At 39.9% G+C, this 23864-nt stretch overlaps 1 protein-coding gene and 1 long non-coding RNA gene across 2 annotated transcripts in view; one reads left to right on the top strand and one right to left on the bottom strand.

The window, feature by feature from the left end:
• hspa14 (heat shock protein 14) overlaps window positions 1-13337 on the bottom strand; it is a 19710-nt gene extending 6373 nt beyond the window's left edge. Inside the window, exons 1-9 of the mRNA XM_037122026.1 lie at window positions 13182-13337; window positions 8352-8432; window positions 7802-7884; window positions 6278-6326; window positions 5962-6067; window positions 5790-5880; window positions 5580-5684; window positions 2954-3115; window positions 1940-2095 (exon numbers count right to left, since the gene is read on the bottom strand). Coding sequence (XP_036977921.1) covers window positions 1940-2095; window positions 2954-3115; window positions 5580-5684; window positions 5790-5880; window positions 5962-6067; window positions 6278-6326; window positions 7802-7884; window positions 8352-8432; window positions 13182-13238 — 890 coding nt within the window. The 5' untranslated portion in view covers window positions 13239-13337. The remainder of the gene's footprint in view (window positions 1-1939; window positions 2096-2953; window positions 3116-5579; window positions 5685-5789; window positions 5881-5961; window positions 6068-6277; window positions 6327-7801; window positions 7885-8351; window positions 8433-13181) is intronic.
• On the top strand, window positions 13177-23864 carry LOC119032614. The gene is made up of 3 exons (XR_005078983.1): window positions 13177-13312; window positions 13458-13639; window positions 23276-23864. It is a non-coding gene; the product is annotated as an uncharacterized LOC119032614 (long non-coding RNA).

Genomic DNA, 23864 nt, shown 5'->3' with positions numbered 1-23864 from the left:
GTTTTTTTGTACATTTTCATTACTTTTTATCTTAATTTAGTTTTTCTTAGTTGAAGATAGTTTGAATGTCACTTGACTGCAAGACAGATGAACTTGGACTGGGAACTGGTGACAAAGGCATACAAAAGTGGGTGATAGCATGACTTTGCTGGAGACTTTTGGAAGCTAACTAGTGTTTTTCCAATTTTGTGTGTGGCATCAGCGCTTTCACACCAAATGTGCCCAATTTGAGGGTCCTCTTGAAGAGCGTACACTGTGCTTTAAATTCATTATTAGGTGCACTTTTAACAAATTGAATGGTTGTTTAAGCCAACACTTGTTAAATTTACACTTTGCCATAGTTGTAGCTTCCATAGATTCAACATTCTTTCCAGAACTGGCAATGTGTACGCGATAAAATTCCAACTGGGCTGTTGGCAAAATGCCACTTACGTTCCTGGATACTTCAGACAGAAGTACAACACATGGAGCTAACTGTGAATCTCACCAACACCTTTTCAGGTGACTACCTCATGAAGCCCATCAAGAGAATGCCACGAGTGTGCAAAGCAGTAATCAAAGCAAAGGGTGGCTATTTTGAAGAATCTAAAATATAAAACATGTTTTGAGTTATTTTACAATTTTGTTTACTACATAATTCCACATGTATCCACATAGTTTTGATGCCGTCAGTGAGAATCTACAATGCAAATAGTCATGAAAATAAAGAAAAAACACAAAATGAGAAGGTGTGTCCAAGCCTTTGACTGGTAATTAACACAAAATGAAAATTGTTGTTAGGTTACGTGAGGCGTGACCAGAGTCTCTTCTTGCTGAACGAAGAGGTCACTTGGACATACAAAGTGTCTTGTGCAATCCAATAGCTGTTTTTGCAAATAATGATACTAAGCCGACAAATTTATCAAACATCTCATGCTTGCAGATGATAATTTCAGGAACAAAAGGAAAAGTTCTGCCTGCTTCCTACAGGTTACAATGTTTTGAAGACATGTAATTATATGAAAGCTTGATAGTGGGCAGTTACCTATAATTTGATTAATTAAATTCAAATTAAGCTAGCTAACCCCAGCACTGCAGGGAAAAATTCCATAAGGAATTTGATCATATTCCCACCTTCGGCTCATTCTTTAATGCCAACCAGTGGAAGATTCTGTCTCCTACTTCTGTTTTCTGAATCCAGATATTTGATCTGTTGTTTCTTACATTCCTTGGTGGTGACTTGTTGTGTTTGTCCTATCGCCATCACTCTGTCCATCGATTTGTGTGTGTTTCCAATTTCCTCATTATTGCTGGTAGCTTTTGCCTGTGCTGAGTGGCTTGCCAACTTGGTGGCTAGCTAGGTTGGCTGTGGCTCCAATTTTGTCCCTGTTGTGTTGTCCACCATGTTTCTGCTGCTTTATGTGAATGGAATTATAGTTTTATGGATTTGTGTTGCTTTACCTTTCCCTCCTCAAAACTTTTCCTCATAGTCTGAGTTTCTGTTGCTGGTAATTTGGTTTTGTGTCACATTTTATCGATTACTGGTGGTTCAAATGTCTGTATAAAGAATGTATTTGTCAGAGCTCCTCTCCTCTGCAACTTACTCAAAGTAGATGATGAATATAATTTTTTTCATCTGAATAGTGAAATGTTCACACAGATTTGGATTGTTGTCTGCAGACTCATTACATTAACCTATTGTGACGACACGATCATCATCATCATTGACAAGTCATAGCTAATACCAGCTTCTCGAACCGATTACTTCCCTTCCCTACCTTCAACTTTTTGTGATTTTCTCTCTTGTGTAATTTCCAATAAGCCAGTTCAATGGTGCATTTCAAAGTAGCAGCCTGACTTCAACTGCACGTTTAGTATTTTAGCATGCCACCATATTCCCAATCACTTGCGTATAAAAAAAGAAAAAAAAAACTTTCAAGCTATCATTCTACCATCTTACCTAGAGACGTTGCATTCAAAGTCAATGCCATCGTGTAGGGAGTCAACAAAGCAGTTGGCTGATCCTAATGAGGACAGAGAGTGTTTGGCCATGTCTGCTCCATTCATCAGCTTCAGCATTGCTCGAGCATTACTGGTCACATCATGCTTAAAAGTGCTGCACAACAAACAGACAAATAACATGAGGATGGATAGGTTTAGTCAAGTATTAAAAAGATATGATCACATTATATAGGTGCAGGTGTGTCAGAAGGAAAGGGACCTTAAATCAGGGTAAGACAAGATTTTAGAAACTATCTAAATATTTTCAGTCCAACAAGGCCAAGATTCAAACCCAGTGGTCAAACACACCCACACTTAACTGGTCATCTACCACTGGCTGATCTTTGGAACAGGTGATGTCACTATGGCTGCATGTGAAAGCAACAGCAGCACACACGCTTGGACCAAAAAAACAAACAAAAATTATAGAACTGTTGAGCAAAAACTTTGAACCTAACTCCTCTTGCATTGCAATTCAAAAGACAGGCGTTTGGCTCACCGCTGCAGCCTGTATGTTCAATTAACTGTGCAGTAAGCCATATGACTCGTCCAATATTTGCATGGAAAATTCTTCAAAAAGGCACCAAATACGCAAACATAGCCAGGAGGTCAAGTAACCTAATTAGCTGGCAACTGAATCAATCAATGTTTGGCACAATGCAACAGAAATGCAGAATACAGCTCACTGTTTGCTAGCTTTGATACTATCTAAGGCATAGTGGTACTGATTGTAGATGAAAATGTATTTCAGTACAATTTGACGCAATGTTGTGATAATTCAGTTCACTGTTAATATTTTAGCTAACAGTTGGCCATAAAATTTGGCATCCCTGCTTGGTCTGTAATGCCATGTAAATGTATAGCTATATCGAAGAGAAACTCGCCCCTCTATAAAACTGTGTAACATGCGGTGTAAAATGAAGCAATGAGGTGTTGGAGGGCTTCAAGGAGAAGCAGAAAACACAGTGCCTACCGTTTAAACTCAGCAGCAAGGTGCTGGGCCAATGCCAGGGTGAAGCCCTCTCCTCCAATGTTGTGGTCAGTGTGCGTGTTGAGAACCCGAAACAATCCTCCAGTGACTTGCAGCACTGTCACACTCAGGGATGTCCCACCCAGCTTATACACTAGGAAATGGCTGTAAATGCAGTACATATCAAAAATCAAATCATTTGGAATCTGTTAATTTTGATTTTGAAATGAAGCCATTAAGCTGAGTTGGATATAATGTTAACAACAAGTAAGCCTGATACATGTGCCCATGGCCCTCACTTGAACCAAACACTTAATCTTACTATAAAGCAAGAGATCTCTGTCCGTCTCTTTGGTTTGTATTTCTCGTGAAACATTTATCCAATATAGTTCATGATTGGCAGGTTTGCAATGTTAAACTGTAATGTGCAAAATGGACACATTCATTATTATTTCATTTTTAATAAACAGCAGACCACTGCTCTATACTGCAGAAGTAATAAAGGTGGTGGTGGGTGTTGATAAGGAGCAACTTTCCTCCAGTATGTGACAGAGCTACAAGCACATTGCTGCAGTCACAGTAAATGCATATTATCATAATTGTAGTCAGCCACATAAAGTCTGAAAAGGCAACATTTATGTATTTTACAAAAATTCTGTCATCTGTTGAAGGTTTTAAATTGAGAGCCAAATATGATATAATACACCCAAAACTCTGCACCCTACAGTGGACTTTCTCCATAGCCCTTTCCACAAAGAGACTGGGGGGCTGTGGTATACATAATGACATTGACATGTGTCTTTTTTTCCCCCCCAACGCATTTCCCCTAGTGTCCACCTGTTAATGTAAACATATATCTGTTGACCATTTATAATCATTAATCATATGGATGCTGTTATAATGTTGTGATTGAGATCCTGACAGAAATGTGACAAAGAGTCGGTAGGACAGACAGGATGACAGACAATTTTCTATGTATGGTTGAAGTATTTTCTCATATGAATTGCCAAAGACATTACCAGTTACATTACTGTTGCTTTGTGTGGAATTTCTCCTTTATTTGATGAGTGAAGGATCAGATTAGCTGTCAGACTCTGAACACCATCAGACCAACACCCCCCGAATCCATGCCTCTGACAGGGCAGTGTGAATGGGGATTATGTTGCTATAATTGAACATCTTGCTGAGGGTTTGTCTATTACCAGTTGTCACCTCGTTGTCTGCCATCTACAGATGCTGCAATGTCATGTCTTTTGAGGGAGATGGCTCAGCAGGATGACAAATATATTTAAGTTACATTATGATAGAGTTCCTCTTTGTTTTAATTTTAGAGATGCACCAATTCATCAGCTAGGGACTGGCATCAACCAGTTTTCAGCATGACTGGCAATGACAGGTGACCAGCTGATCATTGTCTGATATATCGAATTCTGCGTCAGTCAAATTTACACACATGCTGCCTGCCCCAAGGCGGGACCACCAGCCCACATGGAAAGAAAGACGCAAAAATATTTCATGTTATTTACCCAATTTTAAAATGCTGCTATGACCAAGGTGACGGCAGATGCAGCTGCAGCTTCTAGTGGCTCCATTAATCTTGCTACATTATTGGTATATTTTTTCTACTTTTTTTAGCCTTTAGCCTTTATGCCGCTTTCTATTGAACAAGCTTTGCCTATGAGAGAGATGCACTCATCAACATCAAGTGTATGGCTTGGATTGTGTGCAGCAGAGCACAATTTCCTCCGGCAACCCCTGCTAAGTGGCTAGCCAGACCCAAGAGACAACATTGAAAGTGATGTAACTGCCACAGGAAGAAAGGAAAGAGGTGGCATCAGAACTAAGCTTACCCCACTTGGACCAAGAGATGGTTCTCTACCAAGCATTCTTCTGGCTAATGTTCAGCTGCCGGAGAATAAAGTGGATGAGGTGCGACTAGGGCTCATTAAGCAACAGGAAATGAGTGACTCTAGGGCACATTGTCACAGAGATGTAGTTAAACCCTAACATTCTGGATCAAGCTATTGCACTAGATGGGTAGACTTTGTTTAAACCCGACATGACACAGGACTCTGGTAAGAGCAGTGGAAGACTATGTCTACAAAAATAAATCTTGGTGCTCAAACATAGTTGGGGTGGATGGACAGCGTTCACCAGCTGTCGAATTTCAACTATATTATCTGCCCAGAGAGTTCACCAGTGTTCTTATTGCTGCAGTGTACATTTCCCCCAGATGCAAACTCAAAAATGGACTGCAGAAATTGTATGATATCATCAGCAGAAACCAGAAACAACCAGCTACAAAGACCCCCCACTTTCTCATTTTGGCCAATCAGATCATATTTCTTTGCTTCTCCTGCCTATTGATAACATCAGTCTTGAGGAATATACAATTTCGGTGACTTCAACTTAGTTTCCAAAGTACACTTGGAGTCGTCAGGTTTTGGAGGTTGATCTCATTACTCATAAGAATGTCAAGTAAAATCTCAGGTAAAATCATGCCCTTGATTATATCAGCAATGACTGACCATATCTGTTTTTGTTTTGTTTTTTTTAATGAAGGGCAAACTCTAGTTACAAGGAATGCCATGCTCTTAATTGTCATTAGCATGCAGCATCAGTGTTATACCTCCTTCCAGAAGAACAGTCCTGACTGATGTTATAGGCTAACAGAGCAGCAGCAGGCTCATGGATGAGCCTCAATACGTGGAACCCTGCAGCTTCAGCTGCCTCCCTGTAAAAAACACATACAAAGTGATAGACTCATTTAAAAGGTACAAATGGATAAACAGTCTCAAAACAGATTAGTATAGTTGTAGCAGGTAAAAACGTGGCCTACCTTAGAGCCTGCTTCTGAGCATGTGCAAATTCAAAAGGGACAGTAATGACCGCCCCTGTGACATCGGAGCCCAGAGCTGACTGGGCCGTTTCTGTAAATTTTGGAAATAATCAATCAAATTGTGGCTGTGTGTGTATGTGTTGTGCTTTTGTGTGTGTTTTCCACAAACTACCTTTCATTTTGTGGAGGATGAGTTTTGCAGCATCTTCAGGAGCAACATACTCTGGGTGTTCTCCTGCTGTAATCTCATAATAAGGCTTCTCTTCTCTGTTGACAACCTAAAGATAGCAATCACAATCACTAAGCTAATAAAAGCTGTTCAACTACACATAAATGAACAGTGTTACAAAAATGAATGTCATTTTAAGGAAGTCAAATCTGTGTTGGAATTATTAATTTGGGGGCAAGTACATAAAGAACTGCATAGAGTTTATTTAATTCTTGTCTATGTCATAGACCACAAAGATGGCATCTGTTAATAAACTCACCTGACACTTGGTCTGTGATTTGTGAGTTTGTGTCTCTGGATCATCATAACTGCCCATTGAGACACAGAGAAAGATGCATTCAAAATTGCAAAGTCACTTCAAACAACTCATTTAGTAATTCTGCATGTCTGTAATGTACATTATATGAGGATTTAATAATCTTTGGTAACCACAGTGCAGTTATTGAACAGATTAAAATTGTTCTTGGCATTATATTACGAATTCCCAACAAATGCTACCTGAGGAAGACCTCCAGCTTCTGTCTTGTATATGACAAACTTTTAAACCAAGCATGTCCCTGTTTTTTATAAACAAAAATGTTTTTCTAGCAGCAGACCCTATGGGTGTAATGGTACATGGAATTCACAGTTCTATACGTGCCTCGGTACAGCAGTCACATTCCATTTAGAATTTTGGAACACCAAGATTATAAACAAAAATCCCAAATTTCACTTGAAAATACAATAAAAGAAAAGTAAGCAAATAAATAGTTCACGATTAAGAATGTTCTTCAAACGACAGTAACAAAAGCTAGCAAATAAATAATTACATATTACAAAGGAGTTATGTATCTAACTTATTGACAGGACAAGTTAAATTGTATTAAGCCCTGTCAGTTTTAGCAGACTCCATGTAATCAGGAAGCTTGTTCAAGAGATGAAGAGCATAGAAACTAAAAGCTGGTTCATCTTGCTTGATCGTGCAATAAGAAGTTAACAGTGAACATACTCTCACACCTTTATTGAGTGCTGAAAAAAAGAAAATGTTACTGTGATGTAAATACCAATTACTTTGGTAATGTCTTTTGCCTTGTCTGCTTTCACATCTCATTGTACCCTAATACCACATTAGAACACTGTGCTCCCAGAAAACAGGGTTACTTGTGCCTAGAGTCTCCCAAAGTAGAGGTAGGCTCCTATCATCATCTCCATCATAATTTTTTACGTATTCTTATCATTTTAGTATTATGACGCATGATAGTAAGAATATAGTTGTTTCACAGCTTTTAGTATTGTCACTATCTTGAATTTGATTATTATAGCTGTTATTATTGTTGTGGCTCCTGAATATTTCCATGATATACAAATAAAGATAAAAAAAAAAACTAAGATTGACATCTAGAGGCTTCTTTAAAACAGCAGGGACATTCATTTATTGTCTTGCTTCGGTGGCATGCTGGCATGTTGACACAGAATTGTGAAACAATGCTGACAACATCCTTGTTTGTTCTCGCAAACACTCTCTGAAACATTGCCACACAACCGATTTGAAAGCAGCATTAGTGCCAACTACCAATTAATTACGAACAATTATAATCTCACCAATTCACATGTGCGCTCTCCATATGACAGTCAAACATATTTGTCATATGACTGTGTGAAACAAACCTTAATATTGGTTCCATCCTGGTTAGTGACAAATACGTGCTACATTGAACCCCTAGTAGATTTCCTATATTTCTTGCTATTCTTGCAACTCCTTTCGAATAGGGTTTTGAAAACAAGACAGCAAAAAGTAGATCACCTTCTCCCCAGCACTTGTTTGACTTTCACAATCGTGTTGGCAGCATTGCGGACCAGTCCTTGCTTAGCGGCAATACCTACAATCTGCAGAAAATAAAAACAAGTAAACAGGCAGACTAGCAAATAGCAGGGTTTCTGCATGTTTGAACAACTCAAATTTAAGACATTTTCAGACCATTTTGAACTAAATTTAAGACCTACATAAAGTACGAACAAATAAGGAAAAATGCAGTCCCAGAATTACTTTTAATAAATAATTTATCGCCATTCACAGAGCAACTCAAACAATGAAGAATGGAGTGAGTGAGTGAGGGTGTGTCAGGGTTATAGTTTTTAAATTTCATCACTTTTTATCTTAATTTAGTTTTTCAGTACACATTGCTATTTTTCTGATAGATATATATATATATATATATATATATATATATAGACACACACACACAAAACATGGGGGAAAAAATCCAAGAGAAGTTTGTTCAGATTTAGCAGGAATTTGAAAATTTATGTCAACAGCAACAATCAAGACTTCCACTGGGGTCAATATGTTTTACCTGCTCAGTGTCTCTGTAGGCCACCACAGCCGGAGTAACTCTGTCTCCTGCATCATTAGCCACCACATCAGCCCGCCCATCCTGAACCACACACACACAGTAAAAAACAGGTAAAGTGGGTTTTTGACAGTGGGTACACCCCATTTCAATTATTCATCATCACTAGAAATAAAAGAGGATATTTAATGTAGGTAACAGAAGCTCTGTTTGAAATGAACAAGAAGGATACCAACAGGTGCTTCATATCCTTTTTTTTTTTTTTTTAATAAATGAGTGATTAAATATTGTGTGGATTACTGTAGGAAAAATTGCTAAACCTGATAGTAAACCAGACAGACAACATATTCGCCTTGACATCTGGTTACCTTCCGAGAACCAGTGAAATCACTGGTACTCACAAGAACTACCAGATATTTCAGCATGGATTTCTCTTCTCCACCTTGGGGTATCCAGAGGGCGTGATAGATCAAGAGAATACATATATGTATGTCAGCTCGCACTCCAAACACAAAACTTCTTTCTTGTCTGCTTTAATGCAAATTTAACTGGAGAAAAGTCAAGACCACCAGGGCTGAAAGGGAAAGATGAACACTGAGCGAGTATTTTGTTGTCTAATGCTGTGTTTTGGCCAGTGATACAATGTGTTTTTTTTCAATGCATTTGAGGTGATATATGGTTAAAAGCATGTCAAATAAAACAGAACCTGTTAAGCCGTCATTTCAATAAAGAAATACGAATTTGTAAAGACCAAAGGATGGGATATCATGCATTTCAGGGTTTGACTCCAGAAAGCGGCTTTCCTGGAAATATGCTTCAAAATTATTTAAATTGCTGAGAAATATGACAAATAAAAAAAGGGGAAAAAATGAAAACGAGAATTGTAATTCATAAAAATGTAAATATATTTAGAAAATATGTAGGCATACAGTTTAACTTCTTAGAAAATATGCAACAGCTGCTTGCACCTATGGAAAAGACACTAAAAGTTATTGATAAGTGTCATGATTTCAATTCTAAATTGAAATTGACCAAAATTAAGTCACAATCTGCAAGCATACACGTTCCCTCGGCCCCTCGGGCTTGGCCCCCTAAAAATCCTTGCAATTACAATAGGGTTCCTAGCACCACTGGTCATTTACAGTAATAGTAATGAAACCACTCTGAGGAGATGCTGATAGTGACTGTGGGTCAGAGTGCAGTCTCATAGTCAGACCCATGAAAATTACAATACTTTTACAGTAATTACAGTAAATACAGTAAAAATTAAGGAAAGCCACTTCATATTATTCATGCAAGTAGTCTAGGAAGTACTTCATAAGATCATAGACTACTTATGGAAAATTAGCTTTTTATTCCACATCAAAAATGGGCGAAATATCCTTAATCAATGACCTATTTTACACAGTTTTGATACATCCATTTGTATTTGTTTAATGTTGATTTTGCAGTGTTTTGTTAAGATTTTGGATTTGGACTGTTTCAATATATAGTAAATCTATTTAAAAATAAATCTTCATGAAATTATTTCAATTTATCAGTCTATCAGTTGTTTTTCAACATTTTGAAGACATTTAAAAAATACCTTGGTATACCGATAACCGTGATAATTCTGGTCACTAATACTGCGGTGTGAAATTTTCATACCGTTACATCCCTAGTTAAACAGCTTGGTCGGTGATCCAGGTATTTTCATAGCTGGGAAGTGGAGCTTTTTTGGATTCAAAACACACCTGAGCTGCTTTCATAGAGATGAACTGGGCTCCATCTCCAACACTGTATCCAGGAATTAAACATTCTTGAATAGACCGTATCCCAAATTCCTTCCCCTACTTATGCACCACAACTTGATGTTAATAATGCGACATCACTTCACGGAATTTAACCACCAAAATGCTGAGTGTACACATTCCCACTGCACACAAAACAACCTGAGAAAAGTGGGAATAATAGTCCTCACACTCGCAGCTACAGAGAATTTAGTGAGCTGCATGTTGAGTCCTGCTCTTTTGGTCATTTTCTAAAATCGTTAACACAACAAAATATTACACCATGTGGTGAACCCAGAGTTAGGCATATTTTCTCCTTGTTGCATAGAGTTTCTTGAAAAAGACTTGAAGTGATGTAATGAGTGCCCTATGAATACTTCAGATCATCAGTACATGGTTATTAATTGGTTAACTCAAACATCTTTTATATTATTGATTCCATCGTATTCGTTGAGCATTTTGAAACATGTCTTCATAGTTTTTATTGTAAATCATTTTATGAAATCATATTTTTCTCGCTAGACTATCTAAAGAATGCTAGATAAATTGTATTAAAAGACACATTTCCCTATATAAAATATACATATAGCCAATGTATATTACAAATACATTGTAATATAAATTTAAACTATGATCTTCCCGTCACATACTCTTTTTCCTCTTTACTGGCAGTAACGTAGCCAACTTAATGCAGACATGTTTTTGTACACAGCCCCATTTGAAAGATGGAATGTCCATCTTCAACACTGAGGTGATAACGATACGCATCTCAATAAACTGCCAATGATACGATACATTAAAGATTCATATGAAACAACACCAATAAGACACAATACGATTCTCCCACCTACTGCGATACAGTGCGATACAGTATAATTTGGTTTAACACAATGGAATACAGTGTGATACGATGTGATGCGACGCAGAAGAATACTGTACAATGGCAGACAAAGTGGTGAGATAGTTCATGTTCATTCTTTATTTCTACAGTGTGTCTCACACTTTAAACAAGGACAATGGGGAACTAAACTCTAAGCAGTGGTGCCTTTTGGCAGTTATAAGCTGCTGAATGAATGCAAAGGTTGTGCAGACTGACACACATGTTGTCACTGCCCACGACTTGTTTGAAATGGGTCCATATCTCTGACTTTCCTCCCAACTAGTTCAAAGTTAATTCTCCTGTTTTTATTTTTTTCTTTAAATCTTTAAGCCTCATGTTGCACTTAAGCTGCACCATCAGTGATGCCAGTAACGCCTTACTCTAATGTAATCTGACCGCTACGAGTAATCTAACCGTTAACATTTCCAAACAAGTCATCGGATTAAACTTACTCAAATCACTGTGCGCAACTATTATTTTTGTCATTTTCCTTAGTAAAAATATACATTTAGACTTTTGCCTTGCATCTCAGGGAGTGATATGACGTATACCACAACTCATGTTTTCAGAATGAGGATGAGGAATGAGGAAAACTCACGCGTACACCACGCAGCGACACAAACACTGACACTTGTGTTAGCAGCAGCACCTCCGCTGGTGCTAACCACTGGAGCTGAGACCTCTCTGTCACATTAACACCATGTTGCCGCTTCGGGTGGGAGCTAAAATTGGTTGCGCTCCCTGTTTGTTTGGTCGTGGCACAGGACATTTTACAGATCGCATTTCTCAAGCCATCTCTTTTACAAAAGCCAAAGTGTCCCCAAACGCCAGACTTGTAAGTGACCGGCGAGTCTATCTCTTCTTCATCCATGCTTACTTTCTCTCTGACCGGCTCTGATTTCAAGCCTGCTGTTTGGTGCTCTGCTCCCCCTGCCTCCAACTTGTGTGAGACAAGACTCTGACTGAATTGGCCGATGGTGGCCGTGGTGATAAGAACGGAAACAAGCACTTGGTCTTACTTCTAAATTAGTTCATTTTAAGTATAGATATAAGTCATTTTTAATTGATACAAAATGTTTATATGGATGTACTGACACAAATCGGTGAATCTTACCATCCCTATTTGAAAGAGCTACTTTCAGGGACTTGGCAGGTTTGGAATAATTAGGGGGTGGATTGTCACGAGGTTGCATGGATATGCAAGCAGGAAAACTAATAACCCAGCTTTCTCTTTTAAGACATAACGCACTAAGGAATTTAATGCTCAAATTAGCTACATTTATCAAAAACACTGATTTGGATATCCATATAAAACATGGTGAATCTCTCCTTTAAATTCCTTGACTCACATTGGGGAGCGGCAAAGATATTTAATCTCTTAAAACATTAGAACATATTTCCTCATTTCCTCTCTACTCCCATGGTTTGCTTGTGCCCCTCCATGAATCCTTGGCCTAAGGGGCTTGGACGCAAGGAGAGGGAAACGTGGACGTAGTGGGATGTACCAATGTATCTCAGAGTCTCATGCTGGGGATTTAGAGTCAATGACTATGAGATATTAGGTCCTAAATAAGGCGTAATTAATTTCTCACACTTGGGGGGTGGGGGCTCACGTTATAATAATAGCTATATTATATAATAATTATAAGGGCCATCGTGAGAAAGATGTGCCTTTAAAAAGGTTTATGTGCATCTCAGCCGCATTTCGTGCTGCTGCTGTGGCTCAAAACTGCACTGGAACTTCAGAATACTGTTCATCCGTTACAATTAACAGTATAAACACAAACAGCACATAACACTAAACATTACCAATTCACCTATAAAAAAGACAGCTTTTTCTTGGGGAAACTGCTTTGAAATAGTTCAAGCAGGCCTACTTTTCGCTAAGTGTGCGCTGCGCACGGTGAAATATATATATATATATATATATATATATATATATATATATATATATATATATATATATATCTATATATATATATGAAAGATATCTACAGATGTAAGTATATTCAGACCACCTTTCATTATGTCGAAACTATTCCACATGATGACTCAATTTGTCATATCGTAACGTTAGTTTACTGGCAAACGACGCTTTCACCGTGGAATTTTCGAATTGAGATCAAGCCGATCACAGTTTTATCAAACAGAATAATCCGTAGACTTAAACTGAACGCGACTCACCTTAAATATCGCCACACAAGCGCATGTATAACCAAAGTGTACACCAATCGCAGCCATGCTGAAAGACCTCGGCTCGGACTGCCGGAAGCACAAGCATGCGACCCGTCTTCCGCTCCCTGGATCTACTTCCGGTAACACTTTTTCAGAACAAAAGCGTTTTAGTTCTGAGAAACTAAATTACATATTATGTTATACATTTTCTGAGAACTAATACTATTATTAGGGCCCGAATGCTATCAGCGCTGTATCAAGCTGATTTTTTCTTTCTGCCCACAGGTCACACCTGGTGAAAAATGTTTTGGGTATGTGTGTGACCAAGTGACTCCATAGCGCACCCTTGCGCGGGGTCATGTGACCAAAAAAACCCTACACAAAGTCGGCCATCTTGAATGGCGGGTGTCGACATTTGGATTTTGGAAGACTGAGCGCATTGGGAAAGGAAGGTTATTGAGGAACAGGTAAAACTCATCAGAGTGGTGTAGACAATCACACAGGCGGGAAACACACAAAGAAATGAAACATTAACATTATATATATATATATATATATATATATATATATATATATATATATATATATATATATATATATATATATATATATATATAATTAAAAAAAAGTTTCTTCTTTGGAAGAAAATTCGCTTAAAACGGTTCAACAGCTTCAGCTGCAGACGGAGGAGACAGAGCAGTTTGTGAGAGGAGCAGAGAGCAGGAAGGTGGGGGGTAGAGGAGGACGGAGGGCTTCTGTCCTCCATGGGAGAGATCTCCTTCCATTCACTCAGTGCATTTAGAATTTGCTGATCTATGATTGGCTAAGACACGTGAAATGACGCGCTAAGGGAGGACGTCCTTCCTTACCAATCAGCAACCAGAATATAAGATTGACAGCAGGTTGGTCCATTAACAGTTCCCAGATTTCATTCTCACATTTATACAACCGTAAACAAAAAATACTTCCATGTATTTTACAACTTTCACTGCCAGCCATCCCCGAACAAGAAATATGGAGTTTTCAGCGATATTGGAATCGGTTTCAAAGGAAATATAAGCAGATTTCTGAAAGAAACTGTTCGGAGAAATCAGAGAGAAGCAGTCAGAGAGATAGTTCATAGTTTTCATTTCAATCGTCCTGCTGGAGGACAAAACGTTAGCGGCACGACTGGGACACAATACAGAGCAGCAACACAGTTGTTTTGGGTGATGGTGATGAGTGTGATGTTCTGTGCTGTCGTTAAGTGAGTATATTGACTGCTGCGGTAGCACAGTGGGTAGCGCAGTTGCCTGCTACACATGTACTCATGGTCCTGATGTCCTGACGACAACAGCCTCTGTGCTCTCTGCTCCTCTCTCATGGTCCTAATGTCAACAGCCTTTTGCCATTTAATAGAATGTTTTTTTAAAGAAGTCTTGTAAGTCATTGTTTTATTGCTTAATTTTCATTGAATATAAGAAAGTACGGATAAGTAGTTGACTTGTATAAAATAACATGACACCGTGGATGGGTTTTCCTCCTGTCCTCCCCATTTTTTTCAGTCACCAGCCACCACTGAGAAATATATATATATATAAATAAAAAAAACATAACACAAAATAATCAGACATTGTGACAAAATTTTTTTTAAAAAAATAGCAATGGGTCGGGTCCGGGCTATTTTTGGCAAATTTAGGCAATTCCGAGCAACAATCAGGAGAATAGGAAGACAAGACAGTTGACAACAATGTTCATTTTGGACCATTTGAGGCTTGAACTCACAACTTCTGGAACCAAAGACTGTCATCTATCATTCTGAGCTAATTGGCAAGTGGCACGACAAATTCACAAATTGATAAGCCATTCACTGTTGTGCAGGCAAATTTGAAACCACTGTAAAAGATTGCTATCGAGACAAAAATCTGAAAATACACAAATTGCAGCATGGAGATGTTGGTAATTTGTTTTTAAAAATGGTTGATTTGCTCCATAAGTGAATAACTGATGTTTAGCTATGTCATTATTGCATTGACTCCAATTGTTCACATGAAAGAAAAAATTAAAATTCAGTTTTTGAGGCTCAATTTTTGGTAAATCAAAGGAGGAGAGAGGAAATAGGTCTTAGAAGTTTTACAGTTTTTGAAAAAAAAAATGAGTGATGTACTTGATCATTTTTAATAGGTTTAAATGTACAAAAGTTTCTTCAATAATGAGGCTACAGTTTGAAAATTCATAACAAATCAACCACAGCTTCAGAACTTTCATCAAAGTTTTGAACTTTAGATGCTTGCTGTAGCGCCACCATCAGGATTATTGGCTTGGGTTTACAGCTGAGGTAATCTGGCATGAGACTGGACCTTTGTGTAAAATTTGGTTAGCTTTCACCCATGGTCCAGTCCAAGCTATTTGTTTTTATTTAATTTAGAGGCTTGCTGTGATGCCACCATCAGGACAATAGTCTTGTGTTTCATGTTGAGGACATCTGACATTTTGATCTGTCATCATCATCTTTGCTGGATCTCAAACCCACAACCCTGACACCAAGAACCAGCTCCTAACTCACTGAGCTAATTGGCTGGAAGGGAGACCTGCTGTGTAGCTTCATCTGTCGACTCAGGGTGTCACTGTCTGGGCAGCTGTTGCCAAGGCAGATTTCAAAAATTGTCAAAATGTCAGAAATTCTGTTACCTGAAAAAAAAATCTGATAATACATAAATTGCATCTTGACAGCATGGAAATATTGGTGATTTGTGTTTTGCTTCATAAGAGAAAATCTGATGTTTAAAAATGCCACTCTTACATTGACTCCAGTTGTTCCCATGAGAACAGAATTCAAAATGCCCTCAAATATTCAGTTTTTGAGATATCATTCTGATATTTCCCAAACTTCATCAACCATGACTCCAAAATATTCTCATTTTTTTCAGGAAGATTGAAAATGTATTTAGCAAGTATTTGATAGTATAAGTTTACAGTACTGTTTACAGTCAAACATGTTGATGCACTGTAGGCTTAATTTTTGATAAATCAAAAATCTGAGAAACGTTTTGTGGAGGACGGTCCTAAGATACTCTCCAGCAAGTTTGGTGACAATTGTGGGAGGAGATACAAGACAAGCAAGACAAAATATATATAATATCTATGAGAAACATATTTTACAAATCATTAGAGATATTATTTGTTATATACCTTACCCATTTTCCTCATCTTTTTTCAAAAATATAGACTTTGTAATTCTCATTGTTATTTTTTCCATTACGTATATCACATTTACAAGATCCTTCCATTTTGCATTACTTAAATTATCATCTGTTAACCAGTTTCTTGTGATTTGTTTAATTAATGCTATTCTTATTATTAAAAACAAATATACTATTTAGTTAAGAGTTTTGTTTCAGTACCACAGTCATATATCTAAAGCATGCATTATATGAGGGGGTTTATTTCTTGGATAGATTTCTTTTTTACAACATCAAGAAGATAACTTCTCACTGGGAAGAATCAAAATAAATGAGACTTGGCAAACCATATTGCAACGATAGCTGTTCAAAAGATTTCATTTCTTTATCCCCAAACGTTTGTCCAAATTTACATAAACCTTTGGATGGCCATATGTTAAACGTGTGGTCGATTCTATTAGGAGAGAAGTCTGGATCACTGCCCAATTCTTTCAAAAAAAAATTCCATCTTCATTTATTTTAAATTGTGGCAGACTTCCATCCAATCCTTAAGTGTAGCAACTACCCATATATTGTCTACATTCTCAATGTATGATTTTTTGTATTTTTGTATTTCTCCATTATGTATGTGAACATTCTCCCACAAAAATTTTAACATTTCTTACTTGCGCTGCTTGATAAAAAGCTTGCAGGTTTGGAAGGTCTAGGCCACCCATTTCTTTAGGCAATTTAAGAAAATTCAATTTAATTGTTGGTTTTCTGACATTCCTTATAAACTTCCCTATAATAGAATCCCACTGTTTGAAAATGTTAGACAATATATATGGGTAGTGCTTTAAAAAGAAACAACAATCTTGGTAGTATGTTCATCTGTATAATTCATCTGACTCTTTCCCACGAAGAGAGTGGGATTATGGAACATCTGTTTAGGTCCTTTTTGATTTGTCTTATTAATTCATCAAAATTCTTTGTGAACAAGTTGTCCAAATTCTTTGTTATATTAATCCCAAGATATTTCATCCTTTCCACATCCCAATGAAATGTATATTTATGTTTTGGTTCATCACCAGTTGTGCCACCCATGATCATTACTTCTGATTTATTAACATTTAATGAATAGCCCCAAATGGTTCCCCAATTACATTCATCAAAGCTTCAACTGATTGTTCATGATCAGACAAGTAGATTATTATATCATCTGCATACATTGACAGTTTATGATTGACTCCTGCTATGTCAATACCATTAATTTTCTGCTCTAACCTAATATATCCTGCCAGTGGTTCTATACATAATGCAAAAATCAATGAGAATAAGGGAATCCCCTAATTCCTTTAGAACTATTAAAAGTCAGAGTCAGATATTACCCCATTAGACTAACGCTAACCCTAACCCTAACCCTCTTTATACATAGCTTTCAACCATTTTATAAACCTGTCGTGTAAACCAAACTTGTTTAAGGTTTCGAATAGATAAGGCCATAAGATCTTATCAAAGGCCTTTACGGCATCTAAGGTAACTATTGCCGCATGTAGATTATTTTTCTGTGCTATCTCAATAAGGTTTAATATTCATCTCACATTAGCAACAAGCTGTCTTTGACTATTAAAGCCAGTTTGATTTGGATTCCTCCTCCTTGAACCGGCACCTTATCGTGGTGGAGGGGTTTGAGTACCTGAATGATCCCAGGAGCTATGTTGTCCGGGGCTTAATGCGCCTGGTAGGGTCTCCCAAGGCAAACAGGTCCTAGGTGATAGGTCAGACTAAGATCAGTTCAAAAACCCCTTATGACAGAGAAAATATCAAGGACGCATACGTCGCCTGGATTGGCGTCACCGGAGCCCCACCCTGGAGCCAGGCCAGGGGTTGGGGCTCACAGGCGAGCGCCTGGTGGCTGGGTTTTTGCCCATGGGACCCGGCCAGGCGCGGCCCGAAGGAGCGACGTGGGCCCGCCCTCCAGTGAGCTCACCACTTGCAGGAGGGTCCAGAAGGGGCAGGTGCAGTGTGATTTGGGTGGTGGTCGTGGGTGGGGGCCCTGGCAACCCAATCCCCGGAAGGTGAATCTAGCCATGGGGACATGTAATGTCACCTCACTGGGGGGGAAAGAGCCTGAGCTGGTGCGAGAGGTTGAGCGGTACCGGCTAGAGATAGTCGGGCTCGCTCTCACGCACAGTCTCGGTTCTGGAACCGAACTCCTTCTTGGAGTCCCTGGGAGGGGTACTGGAGAGTGCTCCAACCGGGGACTCCGTCGTTCTACTGGGGGACTTCAACGCTCACGTAGGCAGCAACAGTGTTACCTGGAGGGGTGTGACTGGGAGGAATGGCCTCCCCGATCTGAACCAGAGTGGTGTTTTGTTACTGGACTTCTGTGCTAGTCACTGTTTGTCCATAACAAACAACCATGTTCAAGCATAAGGGTGTCCATATGTGCACGTGACATCAGGACGCCCTAGGCCGGAGGTCAATGATCGACTTTATGGTCGTGTCATCTGACCTCCGGCCATATGTCTTGGACACTCGAGTGAGGAGAGGGGCTGAGCTGTCAACTGATCACCACATGGTGGTGAGTCGGATCCGCTGGCAGGGGAGGAAGCTGGACAGACCTGGCAGACCCAAACGTATTGTGAGGGTCTGCTGGGAATGTCTGGCAGAACCCTCTGTCAGCGAGGTCTTTAACTCCCACCTCCGGGAGAGCTTGGCCCTGATCCCGAGGGAGGCTGGGGAGATTGAGTCCAAATGAACCATGTTCTCCACTTCTATTGTTGACACCGCTGTCCGGAGCTGTGGCTGTAAGGTCTCCGGTGCCTGTCATGGCGGCAATCCCCGAACCCGGTGGTGGACTCTGGAAGTAAGGGATGCTGTCAAGCTGAAGAAGGAGTCCTACCAAGCCTGGTTGGCCCGGGGGACTCCTGAAGCAGCTGACGGGTACTGGCAGGCCAAGCGAGCGGCAGCATGGGTAGTCATGGAAGCAAAAACTCAGGTCTGGGAAAAGTTCGGGGAGGCCATGGAGGACTATCGGTCAGCCTCGAGGAAATTCTGGCAAACCATCCGGCACCTCAGGAGGGGGAAGCAGTCCTCCACCAACACTGTTTACAGTGGAGGTGGGGAGCTGTTGACTCGACTGGGGACATTGTCGGGCGGTGGAAGGAATACTTCGAGGATCTCCTCAATCCCACTGACATGTCTTCCATAGAGGAAGCAGAGGCTGAGGACTCAGAGGTTGACTTATTCATCACCCAAGCCGAAGTCACTGAGGTAGTCGGGAAGGTCCTCAGTGGCAAAGCACCGGGGGTGGATGAGATCCGCCCTGAGTACCTCAAGTCTCTGGATGTTGTGGGGCTGTCTTGGTTGACACGTCTCTGCAACATTGCATGGCAGTCGGGGACAGTGCCTCTGGACTGGCAGACCTGGGTGGTGGTCCCCCTATTCAAAAAGGTGGACCGGAGGGTGTGTTCCAACTATCAGGGGATCAAACTCCTCAGCCTCCCCGAGAAAGTCTATTCCAGGGTACTGGAGAGGAGAGTTCGGCCGATAGTCGAACCTCGGATTCAGGAGGAACAATGCGGTTTTCGTCCGGGCCGCGGAACACTGGACCAGCTCCATACCCTCCGCAGGGCGCTCGAGGGTTCATGGGAGTTTGCTCAACCAGTCCATATGTGTTTTGTGGACTTGGAGAAAGCATTCGACCATGTCCCTCGGGGCATTCTGTGGGAGGTGCTCCGGGAGTACGGGGTCGGAGGCCCTCTGTTAACGGCTGTACGGTTCCCGTACGACTGGAGCAGGAGCTTGGTTCGCATTGCTGGCAGTAAGACCTGTTCCCGGTGCATGTTGGACTCCGGTAGGGTTGCCCTTTGTCGCCGGTTCTGTTCATTATTTTTATGGACAGAATTTCTAGGCGCAGCCACGGTCCGGAGGGGGTCTCGTTCGGGAGCCACAGGATTTCATCTCTGCTTTTCGCGGATGATGTGGTTTTGTTGGCTCCTTCGAGCCAGGACCTCCAGCATGTCCTGGGACGGTTTGCTGCCGAGTGTGAAGCAGCTGGGATGAGAATCAGCACCTCCAAATCCGAGGCCATGGTTCTCGACCGGAAAAAGGTGGCTTGTCCCCTCCGGGTTGGGGGAGAGCTACTGCCTCAGGTGGAGGAGTTTAAGTATGTTGGGGTCTTGTTCACGAGTGAGGGAAGGATGGAGCGTGAGATTGATAGGCGGATCGGTGCGGCGGCTACCGTAATGCGGTCGTTGTATTAGTCTGTTGTGGTGAAGAGAGAGCTGAGTCGAAAGGCGAAGCTCTCGATTTACCGGTCAATCTACGTTCCTACCCTCACCTATGGTCATGAACTTTGGGTCATGACCGAAAGAATAAGATCCCGGATACAAGCGGCTGAAATGAGTTTCCTCTGCAGGGTGGCGGGGCACTCCCTTGAAGATCCCTTAGAGCTCTGTCACCCGGGAGGAGCTTGGAGTAGAGCCGCTGCTCCTCCACATCGAGAGGAGCCAGCTGAGGTGGCTGGGGCATCTCTATCGGATGCCCCCGGGACGCCTCCCTCGGGAGGTGTTCCTGGCATGTCCTGCCGGGAGGAGACCCCGAGGAAGACCCAGGACACGCTGGAGTGACTATGTCGCTCAGCTGGCCTGGGAACGCTTTGGGATCCTCCCGGAAGAGCTGGAGGAAGTGTCCGGGGAGAGGGAAGTCTGGGTGTCCCTGCTCAGGCAGCTGCCCCCGCGACCCGGTCAGATAAGTGGATGAAAATGGATGGATGGATGGATGAATGATTTGGATTCATGAGATGAGGTATAATTTGTGCTAATCTAGTAGCTAGTATTGGCTTACGCAAGTTTATGATCTGTATTTAAAAAATCTGCCAGATTTTTTCCTGGCTTACGCAACACTGTTATAATGGCATTCCATGTTACTGCCCATGTCTCCTTGTCCAGTGCCCAGTTATATGTTTTACACAAAAGTGTAACAAGTTTCAGCTAAAGTTCTTTAAAAAACTCATTTGTGTCACACCACGGTGCGGAATGTCCTGTCATGGGTTTTTTGTCTTGTGAATTTCATGTTTTATTTTGAAAAGCAACTCTCCTCTCATTTTAGGTCACTTGCCCTTCCTCTTGTGTCACCGGTCTGACTTAATCCCTAATCCTTGATTGTTTCCACCTGTGCTCCCCTCCCTCATGTGTATAAAGTCTTTGTGTCCACAGTCTGCATTGCCAGAGTATTTTGTTTGTCCTGTCGAATACATCCAGCCTTGTTCATAGTCTTGTTCTGCATCAAGTTAAGTGTTGTCAAGCTTTATTTTCTGTCTTTGTATGCCTCTGAAGAGGAGTGATTTTGAATTTCAAAATTTTTGGTTAGACCTTTTGTTTTCACCCAGGTAATGATAACGTTTGCTTTTTCCTCCTTTGGGGCATTTTTCTTTGGTAAATTTTGTAATATAGTAAGAGTAGATAATTTTGAAAGCTGGTGAGCTTTTCCTCTGAGAGTGATTTTTTGTTTATTAAATTTTCATAACTTTAGTTTTAAATTCAGAGTACTGTTCTTCCTTCCTCCTATGGGACCGTTTTTTGTTCATTCTGTGTTTCTTGTTGTCTTGTCCTCTGGACCTAAAGTTTTTCCTAGCCAATTTATTTATCATTCTGTCTGAAGAGATACAAACCTGCAAATAAAACCTGTCATTACTATTGCCAGTCTGCATCTGAGTCCTCTCTTTTTGCCGAGTCTGACAATTTGTGTATCCATCACTTCCAGGTGACATGTAGTTTAAGTTTTTTAATATGATTATGAATTTCCTCCTGTTATTGGTTTTGTAAGTGTGATATTCTGTTCTTCGGTCACCTTAGATAAATTCAACTTTTGAGAAAAATGTAATTCTTTTATGTACAGGATTTTGGGCAGCATCATACAATTCTTTAATATTTTGCAAACTGATTTCTTATCTCATTTTGACCTCTAATTACTGCCTTTGTGTTTTTGTACTTACGTTGCATTACTGATAATCTCTTTTGCTGTTTTTTAAGTTTATAAGCTAACACCTTAGCTGCTCTGGGGCCTCCATCATCATGTCCTTTGTCCTAAGAAGGACAATGATTTTTCTTTCTCCATATTTAAAAAGCCATTCAAGTAAGTTTCTCCAATACTGAGGTTTCCCCAGAGGCTTTATGTTCTTTGTTTTTTGTTCTTTTTCTAATTCCTCAGTTTTACTTTCAAGTGAAGTCCTTGCCTTTTCTTCTTGTTTCTTCCTAAATGAGGCATGCTATTATTTCAATGCGTAACACAACTTTTGCCCCTTCCCATAGTATTAATGGATTTACATACTCTGTGTCATTGTGCATTATATATACTTGTAGCACACTTGTCTTTGTTTTAAATTACTTTTCTAAAATAATGTAATGTAATATATTCTCCATCTTCCCTACCACAAAACATATCTGCCCTCTTTATCGCATACTGTATTCGCCCCTTCAAATGGAAGATGATTCCTTATCACTGTTATAACACCCCTTCTTGAATTTCCTCCGGGATCACTTGAATTTCCTCTGGGATCAATAAAGTATCTATCTATCTATCTATCTATCTATCTATCTATCTATCTATCTATCTATCTATCTATCTTCTGGATGTGTGATATGATGAATAAAAGACTTGGGCTTTAAACAGTTTGGTTAATTTCTCATGTTCCATTTTGGACAGATGTGTTTCCTGCATAAATACAATGTCTCCTCCTAGGGACTTCATTTGTGTGAGCACTTTACTACTCTTAATTGGCTTGTTCAGGCCATTCACATTAAATGAAATGAAATTCATATTCATACACTAACACATAACATTCTGTTTTCTATTACTTGTATTTGTTGCACAGCGGTGAGGTTTTGTCTTGTCTTGGGTTTCTGTCTTGTGAACTTCCTGTTTTATTTTGGAAGTCTAACTCTCCTCTCTTTTCAGGTCACTTGCCCTTCCTCATTTGTCTCCAGTCTGACGTCTTCCCCTGATCCCTGAATTTTTCCACCAGTTCCCCAATTACCCTCTTGTGATATTTGAGTCCGCAACTCCCTTTGTCTTGTGCTTGTGTTTGTCCTTCTTCCAAGTCATAGTCGAAGTAATGAATTCATTGTTGTTTTTTTCTGTTCATTCATAGCCTCTTGAGTGATTTTTTTTTTTGTTAATCTTTTCAGCACAGCTCAGTCTTGCAGTGTTGTTTCATAGCCTTTTTGTTTCCTCCATTGGAGTGATTTTAATTTGTTAATATTTCACAGCTTAGTCTGTCAAGTACAGTTTCGTTTTATAGCTGTGTGCCTACCTCCTTTGGAGTGATTTTGTGTTGTACTTTTTATAGCCCAAGCCTTTTCAGTGTAGTCAGTTTGTAGTCTTTTGTTTTATCCATTGTGGATTTCTGAGATTTTTTTGATTTCTGAGATTTCTTTTCTTGCCATCCCTAGTTATCAGATTGCCAGGTAAAGATTTTCACAACCTGTTCATTTGTCACTCTATCCTGAAGCTCTTGAATTTCAGAATAAAAAATGTTGAATCTGTA

This window comes from Acanthopagrus latus, chromosome 14, assembly GCF_904848185.1.
Source record: "Acanthopagrus latus isolate v.2019 chromosome 14, fAcaLat1.1, whole genome shotgun sequence".
NCBI lineage: Eukaryota > Metazoa > Chordata > Actinopteri > Spariformes > Sparidae > Acanthopagrus > Acanthopagrus latus.
Note: the sequence above shows the minus strand (reverse complement) of the source record. Positions and strands in the feature narration are given on the sequence as shown.